General features: G+C 42.5%; 2 protein-coding genes across 2 annotated transcripts in view; both read right to left on the reverse strand.

Moving 5' to 3' along the window:
• adcy8 (adenylate cyclase 8 (brain)) overlaps positions 1–27,878 on the reverse strand; it is a gene marked incomplete at both ends in the record, with an annotated part of 163,557 nt that overhangs the window by 68,928 nt on the left and 66,751 nt on the right. Inside the window, 4 exons of the mRNA XM_084057993.1 lie at positions 8,161–8,288; positions 10,420–10,531; positions 11,711–11,841; positions 22,885–23,034. Coding sequence (XP_083914119.1) covers positions 8,161–8,288; positions 10,420–10,531; positions 11,711–11,841; positions 22,885–23,034 — 521 coding nt within the window. The remainder of the gene's footprint in view (positions 1–8,160; positions 8,289–10,419; positions 10,532–11,710; positions 11,842–22,884; positions 23,035–27,878) is intronic.
• Positions 3,907–5,604, reverse strand: LOC311045922 (tripartite motif-containing protein 16-like; the record flags this gene model as incomplete). The annotated part of the gene is made up of 1 exon (XM_084057994.1): positions 3,907–5,604. The coding sequence occupies one exon, from the start codon at positions 5,602–5,604 to the stop codon at positions 3,907–3,909; it is 1,698 nt and encodes a 565-aa protein (XP_083914120.1).

Here is a 27,878-nt window from a genome sequence, read left to right on the forward strand (position 1 = left end):
AGAGAGATGAAGCCGGGAGCCCGGGACCCCCCCACGCTACATATTGGATTCATGTTAAATGTGTGTTTTCAGACATTAAACCGCGTATGCCCTCAATACTTTGTAAACTTGACCTTTGGCTCGGTACTTGGTTGGCTCTTTTTTTCCCTGTACACCAGACCTCTTCGTACAACAATAGCTGATCTACAAGCTCACAAGTCAGACGCGTTGTGAGCTTGTGGATCAGCTAATGTTCTCCCCAGAATAGGTATGCGAGCGCTAAAGTAGTTAATGTAAAAATAAAAACAAAAGTCCCTATCACACAACGATTTGACGGCCCCCCTGCAGTATCTCTGGCGACCCCCTAGGGGTCCCAGAAAACCCTGTTGAAGAGCCCGGTTCTAAGGGCCTACCATTGAAACCTCAGTGGAAAGTCAGTGGCAAGTCCAAGCCTCGTCATGGAGAAAGAGGGGGAGATTTACCAGGTGTGAAATGGTGTTATTTCACACCTGATTGGCAATTCAATGGTGGCAATTCGGTGGAGACAAAGGCAAATCAGGCACAACAATGAAAGCAAAACAAAAAAACTTTACAGGGAAAGATCAGGGATGTGTGAAGAGGTCAGATCTGTATAGATGAAACACATTGATTCTGACAATTTTGACTTTCAAGACCCCTTTTTTAATCCCTGATATGACATGTAGGGGGTACCTAGAGCAAAACAAGTAATAAGCAATCGAGATTTAGTACAGGCATTTCTTTCTTGCTTTCTTTTTTTTTGGACTGCTTTTCAGTTGGATTACTTTTTTTTTTTTTTTAGATAACATTGATAACATCGCTTCACCAGACAGAATAAAAACATGAAACAAAAAACATTAGCAGTGAAATGAAGACACACGCACGCACGCACAGACACACAGACACACACACACACACACACACACACACACACACACACACACACACACACACACACACACACACACACACACACACACACACACACACACACACACACACACACACACACACCCTCTGTATCTCTGTCCAGCACACTTGTCACACCCATTACAATTTCCATTTCTCATTTCATACTCGAATTTCACACTAGAATTATAGTCCAATATTACACCCGAGACAAAGGATGACCTATAAGGTGTCACAGTGACAAATCGTTGCTGTCGGGCAGAACCCTTGTATCTCCATCTTTCAGCTTTGCAATTTGTATCGTTTTAATGCATGCCATACCTTTGTCACACTACAGTGTCACACAAAAGTAGACAAACGAGATACGTGGTAAGCTTGCAGATCTGCTATTTATTTTGCTATTTCTGGTGATGTTTTTTTGGTGTTGAGTTTGCATCTAAATCAGAGGTCTTCAACATGGGGTCCGGGACCCCTCAGAGGACATTATCCGAAAATAGCTGCAAGCTCACAACGCGCCTGCAATGCGTTGTGAGCTTGTAGATCGGCTATTTTCGGTGAAGAGGCTTGGCGTACAGGTAGCAGACCAAGTACAGAGACAAAGGTCAAGTTTACAAAGTATTGAGGGTTTAAGTGGTTAAATGTCTGAAAACACACATTTAACATGAATCCAATATGTAGTGGGGGTCCCTGCTTCATCTCTCTCTCTCAGCTAAGGGGTCCTTGGCCTGAAAAACGTTGAAGACCGCTGGATAATAACTGTATTGCATCCATTGGAACACGGGTTGTGGACATACAAGGTTTCCGCCCGACAGCGACGACATGCAGACAGCGGTGTCACGCCTCGTACCTGCCTCGTTCCTGATCCAATTTCATCCCTCATAATGACAAGGACATCACCCAAGAAATGACATTATTTCTATTGTTTACCTACCCGGTGGTGTCTTTGACTCACAGAGAATTTTAGTTTGCAAAACATTCCTTAATCCAGAACCCACAATCCAAAGATGTCACACAACAGTGTTCACCGAAAATAGTAAACATGGACTACCTACGAGCTTGCAATGTGGCACGTTGTGAGCTTGTTAATCTGCTTTGCTTTTTGTTGCTTTCTTCTTTTTTTGGTAATGTTTTGAAGTTCTAGTTGTTTTTTTTTACGTTTCTTTGAGTGGTGCAAACGCCTCCTACATTTGACCGTGTGTGTGTGTGTGTGTGTGTGTGTGTGTGTGTGTGTGTGTGAGTGTGTGTGTGTGTGTGTGTGTGTGTCTGTCTGTCTGTCTGTCCGTCCTTATGTTTGCCGACGGCCTCAACATGTTTGTGCCTGGCATCAACAGCTGCAGCTGATTGCAACACAAAGATGCAACCAGTTACAGTAATTAAACACAAACAGGAGTGCAACACATGCACATCATTAACTCATCAAAGGCACCACTCACTTCACACTGGGTGTGACTTTTTACATACTTTAGACATTTTCTGGAACGACTGGGGGGCAAATATCTTGTCATGCTGTCGATAGTGGGCCAAGGAAGTACAATAATGCTTTTTTTTGCTTTTCTTTTTTTTTCACATGTTCTAGTCCTACATGAATGACATCATACTGTAGATTGGCTACGTGAATTCCGGGATCCACATGGAACCATGTCGTTATTAGACCCTTAGTAGACCCCATCTTGTTAAATAAATCATTTTGTTCCCAAAGACAATGATTTATGTTCTGTTTTCGAAACAAAACATTAGGGCCCATATATACTTTGTTTTAGGGGCCCCGGAAACCTTGGCCGCTGAGGTCACATCATGGGTACTCAGCCAGGGGGGAGTTCCTTTGACCGTGTTCCCCCCCGGGTTTAGGATGCTCAAGGGTAAGAATGCATTTGATCACGCAGCCACTACTCAGAGGAATGCTCTGCCAGCAGATCTGAAATCCCTGAATGTCCTTCCAAAGTTTAAAACTGATCTTAAATCATGGCTTCACTTGAATACTTATTTGTCTTAGATGGACTTCCCCAGTTTAGGCTGCCCATTGGCTATTTGGCTCATTCTTTCGTGCGCTATTGTTCATAACTGTCTATATTAGTATTTATATTTCATTTTTGTATGGTTGGTACGGTTGGGTGTTGTTTGTTGTATAAAGGACCACAACGGAAAAAATGCCTCTCAATGCCATCGAATTGTAAACTAAACACGGCAGCTGCAGACTAGTAATTTTCAGAACATGCTCATTTTTTTATTTTGTTTTAAAGATATTTTTGGGGCTTTTCTGCCTTTATTGGATAGTACAGTTTAGAATGACAGGAAACCGGGAGAGAGAGACAGAGGGTGACACGCACGCTGGTCGGGCTGCATTAGAGCCTACATGTGCTATGTACCTTAACCACTAGGCCATCGGCACCCTAAGCGTGCTTATTTTAATGCTCAATCAATGGTGTTCCGCAATGGATCGATGGAACTAACGTATTATAGGGTCAAGAGGTGACTGCTAGCCACCTTCCTGTGCAAAGCATTCTCGCTCCCAAGACGGCAATGGGGGGACTTCTTGGGACGTCCGACCCAAGAAGTCCCAAGGCACATGTTGACTAAGGGAGATACAAAGTTACGATTCTGTCCCTATTGGGATATTAACTCGAATGGCGCCGAGTCGGCAGAAGCGGACTTCGCAATGTTCAGCATGGCGAGTCGCTCGCTCACCGGCGAGTGAGCGACTCAAGTTTGCTCAACTTGAGCTACCAGCTGAAGTTCTAAACCGTCTAAAGCTCAAGTTCGCTTTAGACAGTGTGCCTCCGTCATTTTTAAAACATTTTTGGGGGCGGAGCCGTCACCATTTTACATCTTGGGTTTGAGACGGGCACTTCCGAATCACACTACGCATTTCGGGGAGTGAGAATGTGTGCCCTTCTGACATAGGAGAGGTTAGACATATTCAGTTGTCTCCCCTCATACTTAATTGTCTCACATTTTAGTGCGACCGAATAATGATCCCATTTTGTCTGCTTCTCTTCCGGATTAGCGGAAATCAAAGTCTAGAGTGTTCTTGAGGTCACACAGCTCAACGGTGTTATCAAATGATCTAACCACAAATCCAGGGTGGAGAGGCTGGGTGAATGTGGTCTGGACTCTATGGAGGAGTGTCACGGTGTTAGAGACGTTATAGAAGGCCAGAGTACCCGCACTGTGATCCAGGTACACTCCTACTCTGAATGACACAGGGCCATTGATTTTGTTATCAATGTTTCTGTGTCGGAAACAATAATAGCCATTATAACACCGTAAAGACCAAGATTTATCATTGTATCCAAATTGACAGTCACAATACTTTCCTGTTCTGCTGATGTCTTTATATGAGACCGCTATTTCAACACTGTATCCACTCCACTCCACCTCCCAGTAACAGCGTCCAGTCAGACCCTCTCTACTCATAACCTGATGCCATTCAGTGAATCTCTCTGGGTGATAAGGATGTGGTGGGCCTTTGTACACCTTGGTTACTTTTCTGTTCCCTTTAGACAGAGACAGTTGTTGTTCTGCTGTGTTCGGATCCAGTGTGATTGGACATGAGTATTGTAAGAACTCAGCTCTGGTCTTGGGTTCTGGTGTTGACAGTAGAACATCCACTCTGTTCACTGCCTCAGAGACGTTTGTCCCTTCCTCTTTAAGAATGTCCTCTAGTTTGTCCCTCATCTTTGACACGGCCACGGTCACATCTTCAAAGTATCTCAGAGGACGAACATTGCTGCTGACTGGGTGTGTAGATTCACTTAATCTTGAGAGGGAGGTGTAACCATCTAGAAAATGGATGTGATCCTCTACGTGTGAGAGCTGCTCCAGCTCAGCATGTCTCCTCCTCAGTTCAGTAACCCTCTGCTTCACGCGCTTCCTCTGTTCTTCAACGCAACTCACTTTACGCTTCTGCTGGTCTCTGATCAGCTCCCTCACCTCAGATCGTCTCTTCTCGATGGAAGAGTTCAGCTCAGTAAAGACGGTGTCACTGACGTCCACCGCTCTGTCGGCAAAGTGATTGATGGACTCCGCCTCCTGGTGAAGCGCCTTCCCGTCTTTCTCTCTCTCCTGGATTCTCTGCTGGATGTTCTGCTGACTCGTATGAAGCTCTTTCTGTCTCTCTGTCCTTTCTGCAGAAGCCGAGATTATATCGTGACCTTTGTGTTCTTCCGCGGAGCACAGGGAACAGATACACTGCTGATCAGTACGACAGAAAACCCTCCTCACCTCGTTGTGACGAGAGCAGATGTTCTCCTGAAGCTTGCTGGAGGCTTTGACCAGCTTGTGTTCCTTAAGGGCAGGAGACTGATAGTGAAGCTGCAGGTGGGTGTCACAGTAAGAGACCCGACACTGAAGACAAGTCTTCACAGCTTTCAGTTTTCTTCCAGTGCAGGAATCACAGACCACGTCTCCAGGTCCAGCATAGCTCTGATCAGGAGGAACCGCTATGAAGACAGGAGTCTTCAGGCTCTCCATCACCTCAGCCAACATGGTGTTTTTCCTCAGAACAGGTCTTGGGAAGAACGTCTGTCTGCACTGTGGACAGCTGAAAGTCCCTCTTTGATAATCCTGATTCCAGTATTCCTCAATGCACCTACTGCAGTAGTTGTGTCCACAGGGAACACTCACTGGATGCTTCAGTAAATCCAGACAGATAGAACAGCAGAACTTTAGCTGGTCCAGTTTAACTCCTTGTTCTGCCATTTTACAGGCAACAAGAAAGAGGCTGATTTTACTTCAGTGTTACCAACAAATTTGAACCTGTTATTAGAAAGGTAACACCTTACCAAAAACCTGATAAATGACAACTTGATTATTTGACACGTAGATTTAAATAGCAATGGCATGGTTGTGATGACGACATTGTGATCATTAAGTCACAGCATCAGAATACACAGCATGACTGGCCACTCCAGCGATAATAATAAAGTTTATTGCCCCCCCCCCCCCCCCCCCCCCCGGCCTGTGCACGGAACACGCTGCACGGAACATGCTGACGTCACCAAATTTAGAGCGACGCCCCTCTGCACTCTGATTGGTTAGGAGATAACAAGGTTCACTCCCACTCCGAAACCACCGTTCCTGCATGGTTCCCCCAGACTTCAGCTTTCTGCATGGGCAGTATGATTTTCCAACAGGCTCTGCGGCTGAGATCTCCATATATGGTCATACAAGGGACACAGACAGACTCAGACTGTCTGTCTGGGTCCCTTTTATGCCCATATATGTAGTTCCGTGTCAGGCATGACCAAATATTGAGTCTAGGCCAGTCTATGACTTCATATTGATGACATTAGAGTACTCCATATATGAGGATTTGTGGTTTTACCAAAACATTTTGGGATATCCGCTGATCCTACCGACTTCCGACAGACCACACCCTCTGGTAGTCTCTGATGCGCACGGCAGGTTTGAAGTCGTCTGTCCCATGCTGTATATGGGCATGCCCATATATGGGCATAGTGGTCAGATCGGCGTTTCCGGACAAGTGGATCTCCATTATATGGAGAAGCTAACAGCGTTGTGAGCTTGTCGATCGGTGAAAGCTTTCCCCACAATACGGATACTGGGCTTTAAGTGGTTAATACAAGCGGTTCAGATACTACATCTAACTAGGAATTCCGCAAATCTCACAATTCTTTCCTCCGTGCAAATGTTTTTCTTTACCCCACCATATCATTCTCTCTCTCTCTCTCTCTCTCTCTCTCTCAGACACTGTGACACATCTAGGGCAGAGCGTTACGTCAGCGAGGCAGACAGAATGGAGGCCTAAACGGCAACGCCTCCGGCCCTCCGTGGAGAACAAACTGTCTGCTGCGCCGCTGATGACCTGATTGCACAGCTAGACGCTGTCTGTCTGTCTGTCTGTCTGCCTGTCTGTCTGTCTGTCTGCCAGCCTGTCCGTCGATCGATCTATCTGACAAATACGCTGATACTCTGTTTGCACTTTATCTCATGTACATACCTGCTGATATGTGGACCTATCAAAGTGCTACCACCTCTGTGGCTAACCCTATACACCTGATGTCTAACCTCATGTACATACTGTATCAGCTATGCTATGTGTATATGTACACTTTTCCTGATCTTTCCGTCTCCCCCTCCCCCATTGTCGTGCCTGAAGAGGCCAATTCGCACCAGTAATCATTTATTTTCTTGTTTTCACCTTTTTTTTTTGGGCGGTGCAACCGCCCCTATATGTGAGGTTTGGACCCCCACCCATTGCACCCCCCCAACCCTGCGCTGTGATTAGCCACCATTGTACCCCCCTAACCCTCCACCGTGATTGGCCACCATTGTACACTGGTTGACTCTATTCAGGACTGTGATTGGCTAGTGAAACACATGTGCAGTCCTATAAATAGGACTGTGCACTTAAAAAAAAAACATTTGTGTTTTTTTTAAGTGAATCACCCACTGTGATGATCACTGTGACCACACCGCCCACTTCACACTGGGTGTGATTTTTAAATTTAGAGTAGCCAATTATTTATTACCCCCTTTTTTCTCCCCAATTTAATCATTATGCCAACTCCCCACTGCTTTTATATCGCACTGACTCACCTGCCAGTGAGGAGCCCCCACCAGGAGGACGTAGGCCCTTCGTCCCACTCCTCCTGCCCAACACTCCCCGCTGACAGGTGCCGCCCCCAGCCCGTAGCCGTAGGAGTACTCGCAATGACCAATATCACCCTCCCCCGCCCAGCTTCCCTCCCCCGAAAGTGGGCCAATCGTGTGTAACCATTTCACACTTGGCAAATGCCCCTCTTTCTCTGTGACAATGCTTGGACTATCCACTGATGTTCCACTGAAGTGCGGAGCACCCTGGGCGCCTAAAGCAGACAACGATTGCACTTTTTTTGGAGAGGAGCACCGGGTCATTCGATCCTCCTGATTGTGTCTGACAACCCAGTAGTGATTGTACATATCCACGTCCGTTCCAAAATTGGAGCCTGTTTTTTTTTTACACATATTGTAGCAACTTGCATATTGTAACAGATTGAGGAACAATGTCATGTTGTGACATATGAGTATATCACAATTTCCCTAAGGCAGGGTTGTGAGCAACGCGTTGTGAGCTTGTAGATCAGCTATTTTCATGTGAACGTTCCCTCCGTTCAAGTAGTTAATTGATAAGAGAGAGAGAGAGAGAAACACAAAAAGTTCCTATTACACACACACATTTGGCCGCCCTGTTGAAGACCCATGGTTATGGAGAGAAGAGAATACAATGAGTTCATAAGGGTGATGTGTTGGTACCTTATGGTCTTAATCATACTGAGTCCCATCTCCACACAGCAGTGGGCGTGGTCTTGTCTGGGCTCCGGGAGGCCGGACACGCAGTAGTAACAATCCCCGAGGATCTTTATCCTCAGACAGTGGTGCTCCTATGACACACACACACACACACACACACACACACACACACACACACACACACACACACACACACACACGCACACACACACACACACGCACACACACGCGCGCACGCACGCACGCACACACACACATTTGTATTACTATACTTGTGGAGACATAAACATATTACGACAACGCTTTTACGAATGCCGTTTTTTTAACGTTTTGGGCATTTTTAACTGTAAACTGCAACTTTTTCGTTGCATGACACTGCGGCAACTATGTATAAATCGAATTCATGGATTTTTGTGGGGTTTTTTTACGCATTCCTGAGCCACTAATTTGATGACCGGGTGTATTTCTGGTAGGAGACTCAAAGAGACTCATTTGAGTCTCCTACCGGACACATTAGCATTTTTCTGCCGGTAATCAAATTATTGGCTTAGAAATGCAACAAAAACTAAAACATCACCACAAATTCATGCTTCATGGGGTGTGTAATTGATAGAAAATATGTTTTTGTTTGGGGTGAACTACTCCTTTAACTCTAATTCCAACCCCTAAACCCAACCTCTAAATGTTTAATCCTAATCTCAACCTGAATCGTGTTTCTAAAACATCGCTAAAAATGTTTGTTTTTTTCAACCGTAAAACAACCATTTTTTTATTGTGAGGACCAGGAAAATGATCAGTCCTCACAATGTCTGTTCCTCAAATTGTGCTATACTTGCGCCGCAAGTATAGCACTTGCGGGAACTTCCTTGAAGAAATGTTACTTTAAAACATATTCTATGTATATTTTAGTATTAGAAAGCGCTTCTGACAAAACCAGCTAACTCCATTGGATCCTCAAACTTTCCAAAGGGCCGGGGGGGTCGAGTTAGATGGCTTAACTAACTCCAGGCTCCACCCCCTTTTGACCTCTAACCTCATTGAGAGCTTCAGCTGTTCTTATCAATGATGAACAAAACCTCCCCCTGAAAAATGAACATTTTGGAGCTGGTTTCTGCCCAACAGCAGAGATATATAAATGAGTTAGTGACTAGTGAGTTCTCAACCGATTTACACACGGTTTGGTTTGGTTTTGTATGATACAGGATTAAGAATGCTGGCTTTCATACCAAAATGCTTACATAGATTGTAAACATAAGATAGCCCAACTTTGTGTCTGTTGTTATTGCAGTGAATGGATATGAATTATATAATACAGAAATATCTTATTATTAGCCTATAAGTACAAAAAGTACTTCATGATTTTGCCATTGGTTATGTCTGTCTTTCACAAATGAATGATTACTAGCCTACTAGGGCAGAACCTATCGAAATAAACTATTGTGATAACATTATAGTACATGTTATTGTTGGCTTCATTTTTGGTGTAGCACCACCTGGGAAAAAATCCACCGGCCGCTACTGATCACAAGTATAGTAATACACACACACACACACACACACACACACACACACACACAAACACACACACACACACACACACACACACACACACACACACACACACACACACACACACACACACACACACACACACAATTACTATACTTGTGTGGACATAAACATCTTAGGAAGGCGATGCAACTACTGTAAGTATAACATCTGGCATAACTCTAAACCTAACCGGCAAACAATTATGTTTCAATCCTGCAGCCATGTTTGTAGTTCGGAGTTTGGAGTTCTCTAGAACTCTTTGTCTGCTCAGCCCTGATTTTTTTCTTTCTTTTTTTTTGTGCAAGAGACTTTAGCTATAAAGAAATGTCAAAAGAACGAAAATGTCAATGAAATTTCCGTTTACTTACACCATAGCGTGAGCGCGGAACCTAGGAGGTGAGCTGTCTAGAAGAGGGTGTGCTAGTGTGTCTTCTGTCTGTCTGTCTGTCTGTCTGTCTGTCTGTCTGTCTGTCTGTCTGTCTGTGCGTGATAGGATATTATCGTCACAAAATCTTTATCAAGGTATTAGGTAAAAATTACTGTGATATTAGATTTGATCTCATTCATATTCCGACCCTAACCTGAGAGGCAGGTTTTGTAATTTGTAAATATTTCTTAGCTCTGAAATGACCACAAAAAAAGAACAACAATAGAATCAATTAACAATAATAAAAAAAAGAACAAGTGAAGGGAACGAGATGAACAACTCACGTGGGCAAGGCGGTCGAATCGGGCGAAGAGCTCGTTGAGCATTCGAACAAGCTCCTGTGCCGACAGCGTCGTGGACAGGTTGGTGAATCCCTTCACGTCTGCGAAAAGAATGCTGCATAAAATACGATAAACGTCACGTTAATGTCCAAGACACGCGTACAAATAAATACAGTAACTAAGTACACTAGTCCATACCCGTGGGGGGGATATGCGCACATGATCTGGCAACCCGGGAGACAGTTCGTCCCATAGCTCGCGGGGCCATCCCACAGCTGGGCAGCCGTAACCATGGCGACATTCTTTTACACAAAAACAGCTGAGCAAATCCCGGAAAATGGGATTTGCTGTTCCGTGCACATGGTAAACCTCACCACCACTACAGAGCTTTGTGGAATTATAGTAGGATGTAATAGGGCTCGAACAGTTATTCAAACTAATCAATTGAATCAAATAAAACATGTACAACTGATAATAGATTTTTGTCAATCATAGATCATGTATTATTTAATAAAAACAATAAGCTTCCGGAACTGCAATTCTTGTGCAAAACCATTGCAACTTTCCTCCTCTATTTCACGATATTTTTTTTCTTTTTGCAGATATACAAGCTCATAGCTATGAGCTTGAATATCTGCTATTTTTGAATAGCCAAAGTATAAAATAAAGGTTATAGGCTATAAACAGTAAGTCTGTGACACAGATGCGTTCCCGGATTGAATGGGTTAACATGCCAGCCGAGTTAAAGGACGACTTCACCGCTTTTCAACCTATCTTCATATAATAGGTCCTCACTAATACTCATGATAAAATGGTACAATTTTTTTCTACTCGGTCTGTGTCTCAGAGGAGGGCTGTGGACAGTTCAGAGTCCCATCTACCAGTGACATCATCAATGGGGAATCCAAGCTAATAGAAACTGCAGGCTTTCTATTCCTGGAAAGTTGCGATGCAATAAAAGAAGCCATTGTTCTCGTGTTCAAAAAATCTAGATAGATATCTAGATTTATCTAGATAAAAAATGTGAAATCTTGTTGGGGAAAAAAATCATGCCTAACGATGATGTCACTGGTAGACAGGTTTCTGGACTGTCCACAGCCCTCCTATGAGACACAGACCAAGTAGAAAAAAATTGTACCATTTTATCATGAGTATTAGTGAGGACCAATTATATGAAGATAGGTTGAAAAGCGGTGAAGTCGTCCTTTAAGTGGCCAGATGGGTGGGCCGCGGACACCCATCTGAGCCATGTTTTCCAGATGGGGAACGTGATCCAGAAAAAGCTGTCTCTTACCTGACATTCTCGTAGCGGTGGATGTAGATCCTGTGGAACTGGTGCTGCAGGTGTTCGTCTTCCACGTTGGTCATGTCGTTGATCATCTCCAGAACCACAAAGCGAGGGAGAACCGACAGCACCAGTCTCTCCTGGGGACCAACAAATACAAATAAAATTAATTAAATAAAACACATAACGAAATATATACATATCATCACTGTCGGGACAAAACCCCCGTGCAAGTCCAAAACAGCAGTGGTTTTCAGCAGTGGTGTAAAGTAACCAAGTACATTTACTCAAGTACTGTACTGTACAGTTTTGAGGTGTTTTTACTTTACTGGAGTATTTAGTTAGCCTGGCTCCACCCCCTGAATCGCTTGCCTCGCATTCAGGGTCTGGTGACGCTGTCGAAGGTGGGTGTTTCTCGGTTGAAAATCTGTACGACGAATCGGGATTAGATAATCCAGTATGAACCAATTGCCAAAGACTTTGGCCACGCCCCCATCTCAGAAATCGGCTGCAATGACAGGGCTTTCAGACTGAATAATGGAGTGAAACGAAATGAAAAGTCAGGCTGAGTGTCAGGCTAGTATTTAGTTCTACTCCACTACATCTCAGAGGCAAATATTGTACTTTTACACTGCTACAATTTTTTTAAAACTTTAATTACTAGTTACTTTGTAGATTTGTAAGTATTACAAAACATGCATAACCACTTTATCCCTTACACACTTCGGCCATTTGCCATTTGCCATTTTGTACTTTAAGTACATTTTGATGCCAATACTTTTGTACTTTTACTCAAGTAATTTTTTAACACCGGACTTTTACTTGTTAGGGCGCGCTCCCACCGCACTTTTATTTTACCTCTGGGGCAGAATCTGCCAATGCATTGTCAATGCAAATGCGTGGATTCCTGGTCTTGCAGATTTTTTCCAAGAATCCACGCATTTGCATTGACAAAAGCATTGGCAGGTTCTGCCCCAGAGGTAAAATAAAAGTGCGGTGGGAGCGCGCCCTAACAGAGTATTTCTGCATTGCAGTATTGATACTTTTTACTTAAGTACAACATTTGAGTACTTTTTCCACCACTGCTTCTCAGGTAATCTCTCAAGACAGATTCTGTCAGCACCCCTGCCTTAACCCTTTGCCTGCCACCCTCGTCGGATTCTGCCAAGGCGCAGCCTGCCACTGACGAAAATGACCAGATTCGTGTTTTCAGTGGTTTTCCACCAGATGGCGCTGTTTGCTACCCTATGAATGATGCTTTCACTGCCAGATGACGACAGACCTGGATCTTTTTTTTTTTATTAGATCGGCTATTTTCAATTTTCCAAAGTATATATATATATAGGTCTGAAGTGGTTTGTAATAATAATCAAAATATACAAAGTAACTAAAGTTTAAAAATAATTATAGTAGAGTAAAAGTACAATATTTGCCTTCGAGTACAAGTATAATTCTAAGTACTCAATTAAAGTAAAAACAAGAAATGACCAAAGTCATAATAAAGCCGCATGCGGCAGGCTTTTTTTGCCCCAATCTTCTCATAGACCTGATTACTTGTTTTTTGGATTGCTTGTTTCTCTCGCCAAACCTGGCAACATTAGCGTCGCAGATTAACGCTCTAATGTTTTTTTATATAAGTGGTGGCAACATTTTGTGACACCACACGGGTCTTCCCAACAATACCTATAGTCAGTGTGAACATGGCCAAATAATAACTTAATAGCCAAACTAGGTCTAATGAAGCACGCTAGCATTTAGGCTAACCCTCCGGCCTGAGGCTCTCTCCCTTTCTCTCTCTCTGCTGCAAAGAAGGAGAGGCGGGTGCTGCAAAGCGCCGTCTCCCCATTGGCTTAAAGGGGGGGAAGTGTGAAGGACAGCCAGGACAGCCAATGACAAATAGGTGTCAAAGGAGGAGAGGCGGGTGCTGCAAAGGACCGTCTCCCCATTGGCGGAAAGTGTGAAGGACAGCCAGGACAGCCAATGACACTTAGGTGTCACTCAGGTGTCGGACTAGGACTAGTGCTGTCTGTAGAGCCGCTAGCTTTCAGCATGCGGCTAAATACCTCAAAATTGTACTCGTACAGTAATTAGTTACTTTCCACCACTGCCCACAGACACACAAAACCACTTTTTTTTTTTTTTTTTTTTTTTTTTTTTAAAGTAGTGAACATAGCAGATCTACAAGCTCACATGCACACACCAACAGACACAAACCATGGCGTGTCGGTGTTCAATGGTCAATTTGAGACATAAACACTCTCTTGCTCATTGTAGGGCCAATATGCCTATCCTACGCCAGGATACGTCTTAAACGTGCTCACAACTTGACTTGGGCTGTCTTGTTAGTTACTCCCTGTTTGATGTTGTTGATTGTTGCATCTTGATGGATTCGAACAGGTTAATTTCAAACAGGTTGATGTATGGAAGGAGTGTAAAAGTTTCATTTAATAGGGGGGGGGGGGTGCAAAGAAGTGGGGTGGGGGCGCCGTTTAGTCAAAAAATATGACATCAACCACACTCATGTTCTTGTTCATTCTCCCCACCAAGCCGGAAGGCCGGGAGCCGGAGTTTATGTGTTTGCGTCTGTCTGTCCATCTGTCCGTCTGTTGCTAATCTGGTGCATTGCCAGCACAGTTGAACAGGCGTATAAATGCACCATTTACAGCATAGCCTCTTCCAGTGCTGCACTCTGGAAAACTCTTGATATCTTAAACCTATATACTTCATTATACGACAAATAGCTAAAATAACCCTTTAAACATCACAGGGAGCTTATAGATGTTTTATTTTTGTGTGTCCTTTTTTTGAATGTCTTTGAATGTCCTTTATATAAACTTTTTTTTATTTTGTCAAGCACCGGCAAGGAAAGCATGCCCAACTTTATGCAATACCCGTCTGCTTGTCCATGCCCCTTCTATGCCCATATACGGAGATCCCTGATGTCATCAGTATATGCCCGTACAAGGGCATGTCAGTCGGGGTGGTTCTGGATGCCTATCCGGTCGACTTGGCGCTGGAAAAAACACTCCTTTGGGTCCTCAGCAAACACATGCCGACAGACATACTCTGATAGGATCAGATGTACTTTCTTATGATCCCATAGCCTGGATGGGTGGTGGATCAGATGTTATACTTTTGGTTGCGGTCAGAGGTCATGCCTGCCAGTTCCCACCTGTGCCGCGATAATCCGTTCCATGGTTATTGGCAGTTGAATGTAGGTTGGTTGTTTTCGCCAAAAAGAAAAAAAAAGAGAAAAGGGCATGTTTCCAAATCCATTACAATGGTAGTGAATGTGGCTGTTTGTTTTTGCGATCACATCCCCTACTTCACTGGGAGTCAAATGGTGACTCATAGGTTAGCTAAGAGCGTCGCCATCTAGCGTAAACACTGAAAACACCAGTACACGGCAAAACACGTCCTTGGCGGTGTGGGCTTTGGATTGACACACGTCAAAACACGTCATTGGCAGTCAATGAGTGGGCTCACGGGGTCATGGTGGATAAAACTTTAAATATATATATATATATTTTTTTCAAACACGTCATAGGCAGTCAATGAGTGGGCTCACTTAATTCTTTTCTTTTTTAGACGGCTTTTGTTGGTAGTCATGGCTGCCAGCTCCCACCTGATGTTGTGTGGGAGTCCAAACTGCTCCAGACTGTACTGAATAACTGCTAGCTTGCATAAGGTCTTCATACTGGGACTGAAGTCTAAGATGTACAGGTCTGAGGGTTTTAGAAAGATGACACGATCTCCCACCACACAACAGCCCATGTTGAACGCCCATTTTGCACGCGGGCCTTTTCCCTCTGGCTGAACCTGCTTCCAGGAGAAGGTCTCTGGATTGAATTTCCACAGATCATTGAGGCCATGGTTCGAGCCGTGTCCACCCAATATGTACATCTCTCCATTGTAGGCAAAGGCTGAATGATTCCAGCGTTCTTCTGGAAGAATATGTGTAGAAGGCATCTTCAGCCAGCAGTTGGTCTCTGTGTCAAACACTCTGATGTTATTGTCGTAAGTCTCAGACCCTGCTCCCCCAAATACAAACATCTTTTTCCTGATCATGGTGGCAGAGGGATGTGATTCCCAACACCATAAGTGTAAAACAGGGGTGGGACTGTTAATTAAAGACCAGACCATCGTGGTGGTGTCCAACTTGTAGATGTCATTATATATAGTATACAGGCCCTTGTATCCTCCATAGATATACATGCTCTTCTCCAATACACAGGCTGAGTGGTCACTCCTTCCCTCTGGAACTGTCCCAGACACCTCAGGTTTGAACCATCTGAGGGTGTCCACATCAAATGCATAAAGTGTATTGCAGCACTGCCCTGTGATTCTTTTACACTTCTCTATCTCAAAATCCACTACTCCTCCCCAGATGTAGATGTTATCTTCAATGAGCACAGCTGTGTGGAACTTGCGGTTGGAGGGAACATCATGGGTATGTTCTCTTCCAGTTGTCACAGTAGGCAACTTCATCCAGCGCAAAGTCACTGTGTTGAAGACTTCCACATGCATCTGACCCCAGTCGTTCCAGTTGTAACTGTACCCTCCAAAGGAGTACAGCTTGTGCCCAACTGTCACAGCAGTGGGAGATACTCTCCCTGTTCCTCCTTTCAGATTCAAGGTCCAGCGCAACATGTCAATGAAAGCACCACACTGTGTGGAATGGATTGATCAAGTGGTTCTATTGCGAATGCCACCACTTATATTGGTACAGTGGCACACATGTCACATAAAGAACTCCATATTTGGACAAGACTGACGTTCTCTACGTCAGTGGTTCTCAAACTTTTCATGTCAAGGACACTCACATTGATATGTATTTGTCCCCGATCTGAAAAGGTTGTTGTATGGAATGCATGTGCTATAACTAAAAAACAACCTAATACTTCCTAGGGTTAATATGAGCATCAAAACAATATTTTATTATATTATTTGTCTGTCCGTCAAATCATATTTTAAATCATGTTCATTAGCACATGCACACATTCCATAGGGCTGCACCACACATGGAACAATTACATCATCAACTAGGGTACGGCGTTGTCCCCCTTGATATTATTTTGTTTTCTAAAATAAACACCTTTTTAAAAATGTTATCTATAGAGGGCAATTATAATGTATGAAAGCATACAAGGCTTATTAGCCGGGGATCCAATAAGCATTGTGTATTGTGCTTGAAGATCTGTTTGGCAATTGACACAGTCGTGTGGAGTATCATTTGAAGCTGAATCTAAATTGTATTCATATAAAAAATAAAACAGAAAAAAGCATTATTATTACATTATAAACTGTTAGAAATAGGATTGTAGATCTTAACTTGAAACAGTGTTTGGCCATCAGGTTCAATCAAATAATATGCACTGGATTTTTTTTTATAATGATAATGATAGTGATAATCTGTCTGTCTGTCTCCGTCTCACACACATAAGAGAGATAATGAATTAATTCCAAGCATATTGGTTGAGTATCAGTTGTCAACACAGCTACAGTATCTGTGTTGAAGAGGTCCACCTGAATCTGACCACAGACGTTCCTGCTAAAGAACCCTCCAAAGGAATACAACTTGAGCCCCACTGTCACCGCAGTGGAGAAGGATCTCCTCGTGCCTCCAATGCAACATGTTAAGATAAAAGCCCTACAGTGAAGGCTACTGTATGTATATGAAGTTAGACATAACATGCAGAAGAGTGACAATGCATCGGTAGGTCCACATAGCAGCAGGTACGTATACAGGAGGTTAGACATAAGGTTCAAATGGTAGCAGCACAACGGCAGGTCCACAGAGTATGTCTACATTGTGGTACTTTTACTGTGTGTTTTTCACGACCATGCCCACGCCCTCATTCCAGAGGTCCTCATCTCCAGCCTATTAACTTTACACACCTGTTCCTCCTTAGTGCACTCCTATACTGTATATAGGAGTGCACTAAGGACAGTGTGGATATATCAGTATGCTAGAACAATGGTTCTCAAACTGTTCAGGCCGCGACCCCCCCAAAATAATATCTTTGAACAAGCACTTGGAATTGTAGGAGTTGAGGCATTTCATTCAGTTTGACTCGGTTCCACGGACACATAGTGGAAATAGCTATGTTGACACTTTTTGCCTCTTTCTTAAGTGACATTTGACAATTTGGCCAGCTTTTATAGTATGTGTTGTTGAATACTTTTTGACACAGCAATGGTCTTACCATGATTTTCATTTATTTATTTACATTGTAGAGGTATTAAAAATGTCTTAAATTGTCACTTTATAAATGTGCAGATACCCTGTATACACTTATACTGTATGTTGGTTGGTTTGCTGTTGGGTGAGAAAACAATGCTGCACATTAAGCAAATCATCTGACTGGGGACCCCCCCAAAATCAATTAGGGGGTCCCAAAGTTTGGGAACCAGTGTGCTAGAAAACAGAGGAGCGTTCATAGCTCTTTGCCCAACATCTACAACCAGTGCAGTGGAGCGTTGCTAACTCCAACACCCCAGGAGGCGCTAAAAATATCTGACCACACCAGTTCCTCTCATGAATGCAACGCATTGAGAGCTTGTAGATCAGCAATTTTTCAACAACAACAAAAAAAAGTCTTATCATTTTATGGGGGGTGGGGTTGTACTCGTACTTTGGTACTGTAAGTATATTTTGATGCCAATGCTTTTATACTTATATCGATATCATTTTTTTTTTTTAAGTAAGAGTAACTTTACTTAAGTAAATAACCTGAGTACTTCTTTCACCACTGTGTGTATTGTAGTCTAGCAGCAGTAATAGGCTCTGATTTGTTGACATTAGGTCTGGCTGGCTGGCTCCTCGGGCCACACACACACACACACACACACACACACACACACACACACACACACACACACACACACACACACACACACACACACACACACACACACACACACACACACACACACACACACACACACACACACACACACGCACACACACACGCACACACACGTGCGCCCGGGCCACTCCATTACCAACCTCCCCTGCTTTATCTTGTGTTCCAGGAAACATCAGACCTTAAAAGCTTTCTGTGGCTTCTTCAAACCGCCGTGCACTCTACCCAAGCAAACACACCGTGTGTGTGCGTGTGTGTGTGTGTGTGTGTGTGTGTGTGTGTGTGTGTGTGTGCGTGTGTGCGTGTGTGCGTGTGTGCGTGTGTGCGTGTGTGTGTGTGTGTGTGTGTGCGTGTGCGCGTGTGTATTTGCAGTGGCTGTCATAGCATGTGCATGTGTGCAGAACAAGTGTCTGCATGTGGTGTAAAGTAACTAAGTACATTTACCCAATTACTGTACTTAAGTACAATTTTGAGGTATTTTTACTTTACTAAGTATTTTCAATGTTCAGTACTTTTATTTCTACTCCACTACATCTCAGAGGGTACTGTACTTTTAATCCACAATCATTATTTGAAAACTTTAGTTACTAGTTACTTTACAGATTTTGATTTATTATTACAAAACATACATTAACCTCTTCAGCCCAATATACATTTATTTCGGCCATTTGAAAATAGCAAATCTACAAGCTCACAATGCGTCGCGATGCAACGACGCATTGTGAGCTTGTAGACCTGCTATTTTCAAAAGATTTTTTATGCATTTTGAACTTGTGAAATGTGACATTCTGCACAATGACTACTTTACTTTTGGCACTTTAAGTACATTTTGATGCCAAAACATTTGTACTTTTCCTCAAGTACATGATTTCTGGCCGTTTACTTGTAACAGAGTATTTCTACATCGCAGTATTGATACTTTTAGTTAAGTAAAAAATGTGAGTATTTTTTCCACCACTGAGTATATGTCAGTATATGAGCTGTGAATGCATGCAAGTCTTTTCTCATTCCTTCATTCATTAATTCATTCATTGGCTTGAATAGGCCGCCCTCTGTGGGTCTGAGTGCGTGCACGCGTGCGTACTTAATGGTAGTAAATCTTCTAAGAGCCAGATTATCGTTGTTTTATTGGGTTAAGGCCTGGGTCTTGGTAACAGGAGATTTACGGTAAGAAAGAAATATGTTGCTGTGTGGCAGTGGTGTAAAGTAACTAAGTACATTTACTCAAGTACTGTACTTAAGCACATTTTTGAGGTATTATTACCTTACTGGGGTAGTTCCAAATAGGCAAATATTGTACTTTAACTCCACTACAATTTGAAAACTTCAGTTACTAATTACTTTGCGGATCCTAATTATTATTACAAAACATACAGTAACCAGACGAAATGTAAAATAGGGCTGAACTTCAACCCTATTATACATTTCGGCCATTTGAAAATAGCCGATCTACAAGCTTGTGTGCTGGTAGATCGGCTATTTTCAAAAGACGTTTTTGAAAACTTGTAAAAAAAACTTGTGAAATGGGACATGCTGTATACGTAATTACTGAGTACTTTTACTCTTGGTACTTTAGGCACATTTTGATGCCAATACTTTTTTGTACTTTTACTCAAGTCAATTTTGAATTCTGGACTTTTACTTGTAACAGTGCGAGTACTTTTTCCACCACTGCTGTGTGGTCCGCGTCACTCTACCGTCACAGTATCTCCCTTATTTCAATGGGATATGTCAAACCTTGTACAAAAGACAAAAAGCTACACTCCCTCTTACCTCGCCAGTGGTGGAAAAAGTACTCAAACTCTTTACTTATGTAAAAGTACCAATACTACAATATAGAAATATTCTGTTACAAGTAAAAGTCCAGAGTTCAAAATTTACTTGAGTTAAAGTACAAAAGTATTGGCATCAAACTGTACTTAAAGTACCAAAAGTAAAAGTACAAAAATGTTTGAAAATAGCAGATCTACAAGCTCACAACGCGTCATGTATTGTGTAATCTCTCAACAACAGATTCTGCTCTCCGCTTGAATCTGTCGGCGGGGTTCGTCATATCGCGTACGCACTGGCCTACAAGTGGGCGTGCCTTCAAATCAGGAACCAGGCCGTGCTTTACCCAATCAAATGTAGTGGGCGGGATTTACGTGTCTGCCGATTCTTCCCCACTAGAAACAAACCGAAACTCATTTAACAATAGCGTCCTCGGAGCAGACAAAACCACGGAAAGATATTCACATTTTAACTTGCTCTTTCATCATAGAAACAAGTGGGCTTATAAACAAAACAATCCATGTTCTCTGGGAGAAGTGGTGTTAGTGTTCCGTGTAGAAATATTGTTAGTGGGAATGAAAACATAGTCGCACCACCGGAAGTGAAAGGCTGAAGGCAGACCAAAACCCGGGTTTCCTTGCGCACGGATGCTCCATTTTGCTCCCCCCAGAGCTAAGTGAAATAGTAAAAAAAACAGCAGAGGGCGCTGTTTTTCCTTTTTTATTTGGCCATGGGTTCCCAGATTGTGTGTTGTGAGCTTGTAGATCGCCTATTTTCAAATAGCCTAGGTATAAAATAGGGCTAAAGTGATTAATGTATGTTTCATAATATCATAATTTATATCTGAAAAGTAACTACTAACTAAAGTGTTCAAATAATTGTAGTGGAGTAAAAGTACAATATTTGCCTCTGAGTGGAGTAGAAGTAAAAGTACAGAAATGTTTAAATACTCCAGTAAGGTAAAAAAAAAACATCCTCAAAAGTGTACTTAAGTACAGTACTTGAGTAAATGTACTTTACAGTTTACTGTTACTTTACACCACTGTACCTTGCGATATGAAACACTAAATCATGAACAGTAATTCATCCATGGGACCGCACGGTGAATATTATAAACAAGACGTGGGCGTCCGTGCTGTCCTAAGAGTGTGTTTATCGAGAAGCGATGGCAGACAGGTTTTTTAAGTGGGCCCTGATCCAGAAAAGGTTGGGAAACCGCCGTCTTAGATCAGAATCAAGGACTAGTTTTAGAATAAATATTAGATGTTGTACTGTAGCTGTCTCTGGGTCTCTGTCTCCAGGCTCTCTCTCTCTCTGTGTGTGTGTGTGTGTGTGTGTGTGTGTGTGTGTGTGTGTGTGTGTGTGTGTGTGTGTGTGTGTGTGTGTGTGTGTGTGTGTGTGTGTGTGTGTGTGTGTGTGTGTGTGTGTGTGTGTGTCAGCGGTGGAAAGTAACTAAGTGCATTTACTTAAGTACTGTACTTAAGTATAATTTTGAGGTCTTTGTACTTTACTTGAGCATTTCCAATTTCCAATACTTTTACTTCTACTTCACTACATCTCAGATGCTACAATTGTACTTTTACTGCACTACAATTATTTGAAAACTTTAGTTACTAGTCACTTTTCAGATATAAATGATGATATTATGAAACATACACTAACCACTTTAGCCATATTTTATACATAGGCTATTTGAAAATAGACGATCTATAAGCTCACATGCGACACGTTGTGAGCTTATAGATCCGCTGTTTAAAAACATATTTTAGTACTTTTACTTTTGGTACTTTAAGTGAATGTCGATGCCAATACTTTTGTGCTTTTACTCAAATGAACGTTGAAACCTGGACTTTTACTTGAGTATTTCTATATTACAGTATTGGTATTTTTACTTACTGTAAGTAAAGAATTTGAGTACTTTTTCCACCACTGGTGTGCGTGTGTACGTGTGTGTGTGTGTGTGTGCGCGCGCGCGCGTGTGTGCGTGTGCGTGTGTGTGCGTGTGTGCGTGTGTGTGTGTTGGGCAGTGGTGGAAAGTAACTAAGTACATTTACTTAAGTACTGTACTTAAGTACAATTTTGAGGTATTTGTACTTTACTTGAGTATTTCCAATTTCCAATTCTTTTACTTCTACTCCACTACATCTCAGAGGCAAATATTGTACTTTTACTCCACTACAATTATTTGAAAACTTTAGTTACTAGTTACTTTTCAGATATAAATTATGATATAATGAAACATACAGTAACCACTTTATCCCTATTTTATACCTAGGCTATTTGAAAATAGCAGATCTACAAGCTCACAACGCGTCGCATCGCGACGCGTTGTGAGCTTGTAGATCTGCTATTTTCAAATATTTAGTACTTTTACTTTTGGTACTTTAAGTACATTTTTATGCCAATACTTTTGTACTTTTACTCAAGTACATTTTTAATTCTGGACTTTTACTTGTAACAAAGTATTTTTATATCACAGTATTGGTACTTTCACTTAAGTAAAGAATTTGAGTACTTTTCCCACCACTGGTGCTGGGTGCAGTATACCTGTCTCTGGTTCTCAGTCTCCAGGCGGAGGCGGGCCTCTATGCAACGCCGCGTCTCCAGGAAGGCCTGCCTCTGTGCTCTGTCTGACAGGTAGCTGATGAAGATGCCTGCAGTGTTCATACACATGAACAACACCGCCTGAGCTATCACCTGAGAGAGAGAGAGAGAGAGAGAGAGAGAGAGAGAGAGAGAGAGAGAGAGAGAGAGAGAGAGAGAGAGAGAGAGAGAGAGAGAGAGAGAGTGAGAGTTAATGACCATCAGACAAACATGTTTTTTCACACTTTCTAGAGCATAGCCGTAGTCATAATGGAGATATAATTGGATGTGATGAATCCGCAGGCACAAACACTGTTCAGGGGTCTGCCATGACGATAGTCGCATCAGGGGCCACATAACACCCCCCCCACTAGAACCAGACTAAAAATAAAAGGAATTTCATTCAAAAGACTAAAACTAAATCACAATTTGCTGTCAAAATTAACACCAAGTGTGGAGGATGTGGCAAAGGTGCGTTGTACAGAGGCAGCTGGAGGCCATCAGGGCCAAACTAGTCTCGCGTCACCAGACTACTATTCCACAATCTCTGAATGCTATATAGAGTCTGGGACTCCACTTCCCGAAAGCTGTGTAACGGAAGTTGTTCAGACCGGAAAAACATTCGACCAATCACGACGCGGTGCCCGCGGACCTGTAGTCCTAGTGGAAACAGAACCGAGGCGGAAGCATAGTCATAGGAGCGGTAGATTCATGTTATTTGTGCGAGGATTGTTTATCACAGAAAACTGAGAAAGGTATCATGGAATTAACGCCGAAAAAAATGTGAAAGAAGACACTAGTAGACATAAACGATATTTATGAGATTCGTTGATTCCAGTCGGACTCATTTGCGCCACTGCACAATGCTGAAACGGACGTGGGTAGGGGAGGGGCATCCGCTTTCCCCTTACACATGATCAGAGCTTCCGAGTCCCAGACTGTATGTCGGAAACATTTGTAAATTGTGGGAGGCAACAGTCTGGCCACGCGAGACTAGGGCCAAACAGTCCCTCCTCCAAATGGAAGACTGAAGAGCCAGGAGGCAAGATGAGGTTAGAGACACCGCGTCAGTCCCTTTGTGCCGTTTTCTATGAGAGCGACGCCATTGGCTTTGACCATGAATTGACTTTCCGTGACTCATGAGCCAACGCGGCGGTGAGCGACTTACAACCTCCACTCCGTTATCATCTGTAACGTTATCTGTTGGCAGTGCTGGGAAAAGTGCTCAAACGTTTTACTTAAGTAAAAGTATCAATACTGCAATGTACTCCGTTACAAGTAAAGGGACTAGTGGAGAAGAGAACCAGTAGAACTAAAAGACAAGTCAAGTTATGTTTGGTTTGCGCTCGGGTGTTGCGCTCTGAAAATAGCCGATCTAGAAGCTCACAACGCGTCGCATTGCGACACGCTGTGAGCTTGTAGATCGGCTATTTTCAGCATGCAACCAAGTGTAAAATCAGCCATTACGATGCCATCAAGGCACCGCCAAAATACATTTTAGTCGACTAAATCAACTGTAGATTTAGTCGAAAATAATCTTATGATATTTAGTCGACTAAAACTAGACAAAAACTAAAACATTTCAGATGACTAAAATATGACTAAAACTAAATGTAATGTTCTACAAAAGACTAAGACTAAAATTAAATAAAACATGTTCTGTCAAAATCAACACTGCGGTGAACTCGGGATGGAGTTATGAGCATGTTCTGCTGTACCACTCGTCCTAGGATATAACATCACATAAAGGTAAGAAAAAGGCTAGTCCGCAATTCTCATTTAAAGGACAACTTTGTTTTTTTACAACCAAGGTTTATGTTTTAGATTTGTAATTAAAGTAAATAAAAGATGAGTGCTAAAATATTTTAATATACTGCTTTCTATAGTTTTAGCAATTTTCACAATCTTTTTTACAGTGGGCGGGGGCATTCTGTCCGGTGGCTAAATATGTATTTTAATAACCCGGCGTTTTCTTTATTATTATTTACAGTAGCTCTTCTAGCCCCCAATAACTCACATCTGGCCATCAAAGACCACCGTACCTTTTTTATTGTGTAAAAAAGGCATATTTAGCCACCGGACAGAATGCACCCACTGTAAAAAAATATCGCGAAATTTGCTAAACTATAGAAAGCAGTAAATAAATAAAACTAACACTCATCTTTTATTTACTTTAATCGCAAGCTAAAATATAAACCTTGGTTGTAAAAAAACAAAGTTGTCCTTTAAGTCGAGGGTAAACTGGAAGTAGTGTTCTGCATAACCTTAGGGTCCTTATGATTTGTAATGCTGTGTCCACGTCCCACTATCGTCATCATGGTGATGTCTTTGATCAGCTGCCTTGATGACCCTGGTCCTCAGCACCTGAGCTGATCTAGAGCATTGGCTCTCAACCTTTTCAGGCCGCGACCCCCCCAAAATAATCATATTTGAGCTGAGGCATTACATTTAGTTTGACTCGGTTCCACAGATAATAAATATTGTGAAAATAGCCAATCTAAATAGATAGATAGATAGTATCTATCTATATAGATCGGCTATCTATCTAGCTATCTATCTAGCTGTCAAAATTAAGACCGGGTGTGGAGGATCTATTTGGTGTTATAGCAGTGTTTAACACTTCAAATGGCCATAACTCTGCGACCATTGCTCAGCAAAATATAGAAATATATTTGTAATAGTAATATGAATCTCCTGCCCCTAAAACAGGTTTGTTTATTTAAAGCAAACATAACAGGCTTTACTTCAGACAGTGGTGGAAAAAGTACTTTTTTTTTTACTCAAGTAAAATGATCAATACTGCAATGTTACAAGTAAAAGGCCGGAATTCAAAATGTACTTGAGTAAAACTACAAAAGTATTGGTATCAAAGTGTACTTGACACTAATACTTACAGTGGAGTAAAAAGTACAATTTTTGCCTCTGAGATGTAGTGGAGTAGAAGTAAAAGTACTGGAAATTGGAAATACTCCAGTAAAGTAAAAGTACCTCAAAATGAAAACAGTACTGGAATAAAAGTACTTTGTTACTTTACAACACTGACTTCAGACAGGGTCACCTGAAGGAAGGGACATGGGTACTATGATACTGTACATGGAGAGTCAACCAAAGGCCACGGTACTGTAGCTGGCAGGTCAAACACAGTGGAGCGGCTCGTTCGCTCCAATCAGTGAACTTTGAAAGGTTGTGAGGTTGTGATGTCACGCGCACGGACCTGTCACACTCGTTTAATTTAATGTGGATTTAATGTGATTTGTAGAGTCACTTCTGCTCTGAAAGCACCCAGACAAGCAGTAGGAAAAACAAGTCGTTACATGGAGTGGGAGTTGAGTCTGGAACCAGTGTTCATTTTGACAGCGTATTTTGATTTAGTTTTAGTTAATCTCTCAAGAACAGATTCAGAGCTGCGCTACTGAATGTCGCGAGGGTCATTCAGAACGTGTGAACATTGGCCTACACGTGGCCTACAAGTGGGCGGACAACCAATCAAAGCCGCTCCGGTGTCCACAGAGTTTCTGGCAGTGCGAGGCGCCACATATGGTCCACGACCCGGACTGACACAAAGAGTGCAGAGCGCACGTCAAGAATATCATTCAAAATTCTCTGTTAAGTATGTTTATAAATACTGTGTCAGTTAAGTTATATCACCAGCCGATCAAAGAATACGATTTGAAACGCAAATGATAGATTTTGGTTAAATGAACCACACTCGCTTTGCGCAGACGCGTTGCTAGGTCTCTACTAGGTTGGGGGCTTAGCCCCGCAGGCAACGGGGCCCCCCTAGCGCGGCGCAAAGCGTGCGCAAAATCTTTCGGGGACTTTGCTGGATTTGGGTACTTTTTCCACCGTTTTTTGTTACTTTATTTCGGTTATAGGGTTAGGGGTAAGGTTAGGTTAGGGTTATAGATATATAATTAAAAAATAAAAATAAAAATAAAATGTTTTTATTATTATTTTTTTTTATTGCTGGCTTTGGATAAAACATTGGTGGCTATAGCCACCGAAGCCCCTGCCTAACGACGCCCTTGGCTTTGCGACTCGAGCCCCTCTCTCTAGAACAGTGAACATATTTTATCTATGGAAACCGCACCGACGGTGGCGTTTTTCTCCAACCACGGTAACTGGTGTGGTTGTCTGTCTGTGAGAATGATCTCCCCGGCGTCCCCGCACGGTAACGTTACATCGCAATCTAAATTTAACTCTGTGAGGGTACAGATGGAACCAAATGGATCCGTGGTCCTGTACCTTCTCTCTCTCGGACAAACAAAAACAGCCAAAATGGCTCTTTCAAGCCACCCGCTCATATTGAACATAATTCCTGAGTAAATCGTTTATGAACAGAGCCAAATCAGTTTGTGTGCCTCAGCCTCAGCATAAAAATAGTCATATTTTTTGGTTGCCACTGCGCGGCCCCAACGGCAACTTCCCGCGACCCCACTTTGGGTCACGGGATAGTGTCACAGAACCCACAGTGTTCCGTGGTGTAAGGAATGTTATCTAGTGGGAATGAAAACATAGGCGCACCACCGGAAGAGGAGGGCTGAGGGCAGACCAAACGCCTGTTTCCTGTTGGCGACGTTCTATTTATGCGCTCCCCCCAGAGTCAAATGCAAAAGTGAAAAACAGCAGGGGCGCTGTTTTCCCTTTTTTTTTTACAATCAGTTTTAATTGACCAAATATCATCGGATTTTAGTTAATTAAATCTACAGTTGATTTAGTCGACAACAATGTATTTTGGCGGGCCGTGATGGGGTCATATACTTGATTTATACTTATACTTAGATAAAATAGTCCATCTACAAGCTCACAACGTGTCTGTGGCATGTTGTGATTGTAGAGCGCGACACCCGCTCACAACCAAGCATAAAATGTCTTAGTTCTACTGGATCTCTTCTCCACTAGTACTCTAGTTTTTTTATTTGTTAACAAAATTGTCAATATATTTAATCATAGTATTA

The sequence above is a fragment of the Gymnoscopelus microlampas genome (assembly GCF_963454915.1).
Source record: "Gymnoscopelus microlampas genome assembly, chromosome: 5".
Classification (NCBI taxonomy): domain Eukaryota; kingdom Metazoa; phylum Chordata; class Actinopteri; order Myctophiformes; family Myctophidae; genus Gymnoscopelus; species Gymnoscopelus microlampas.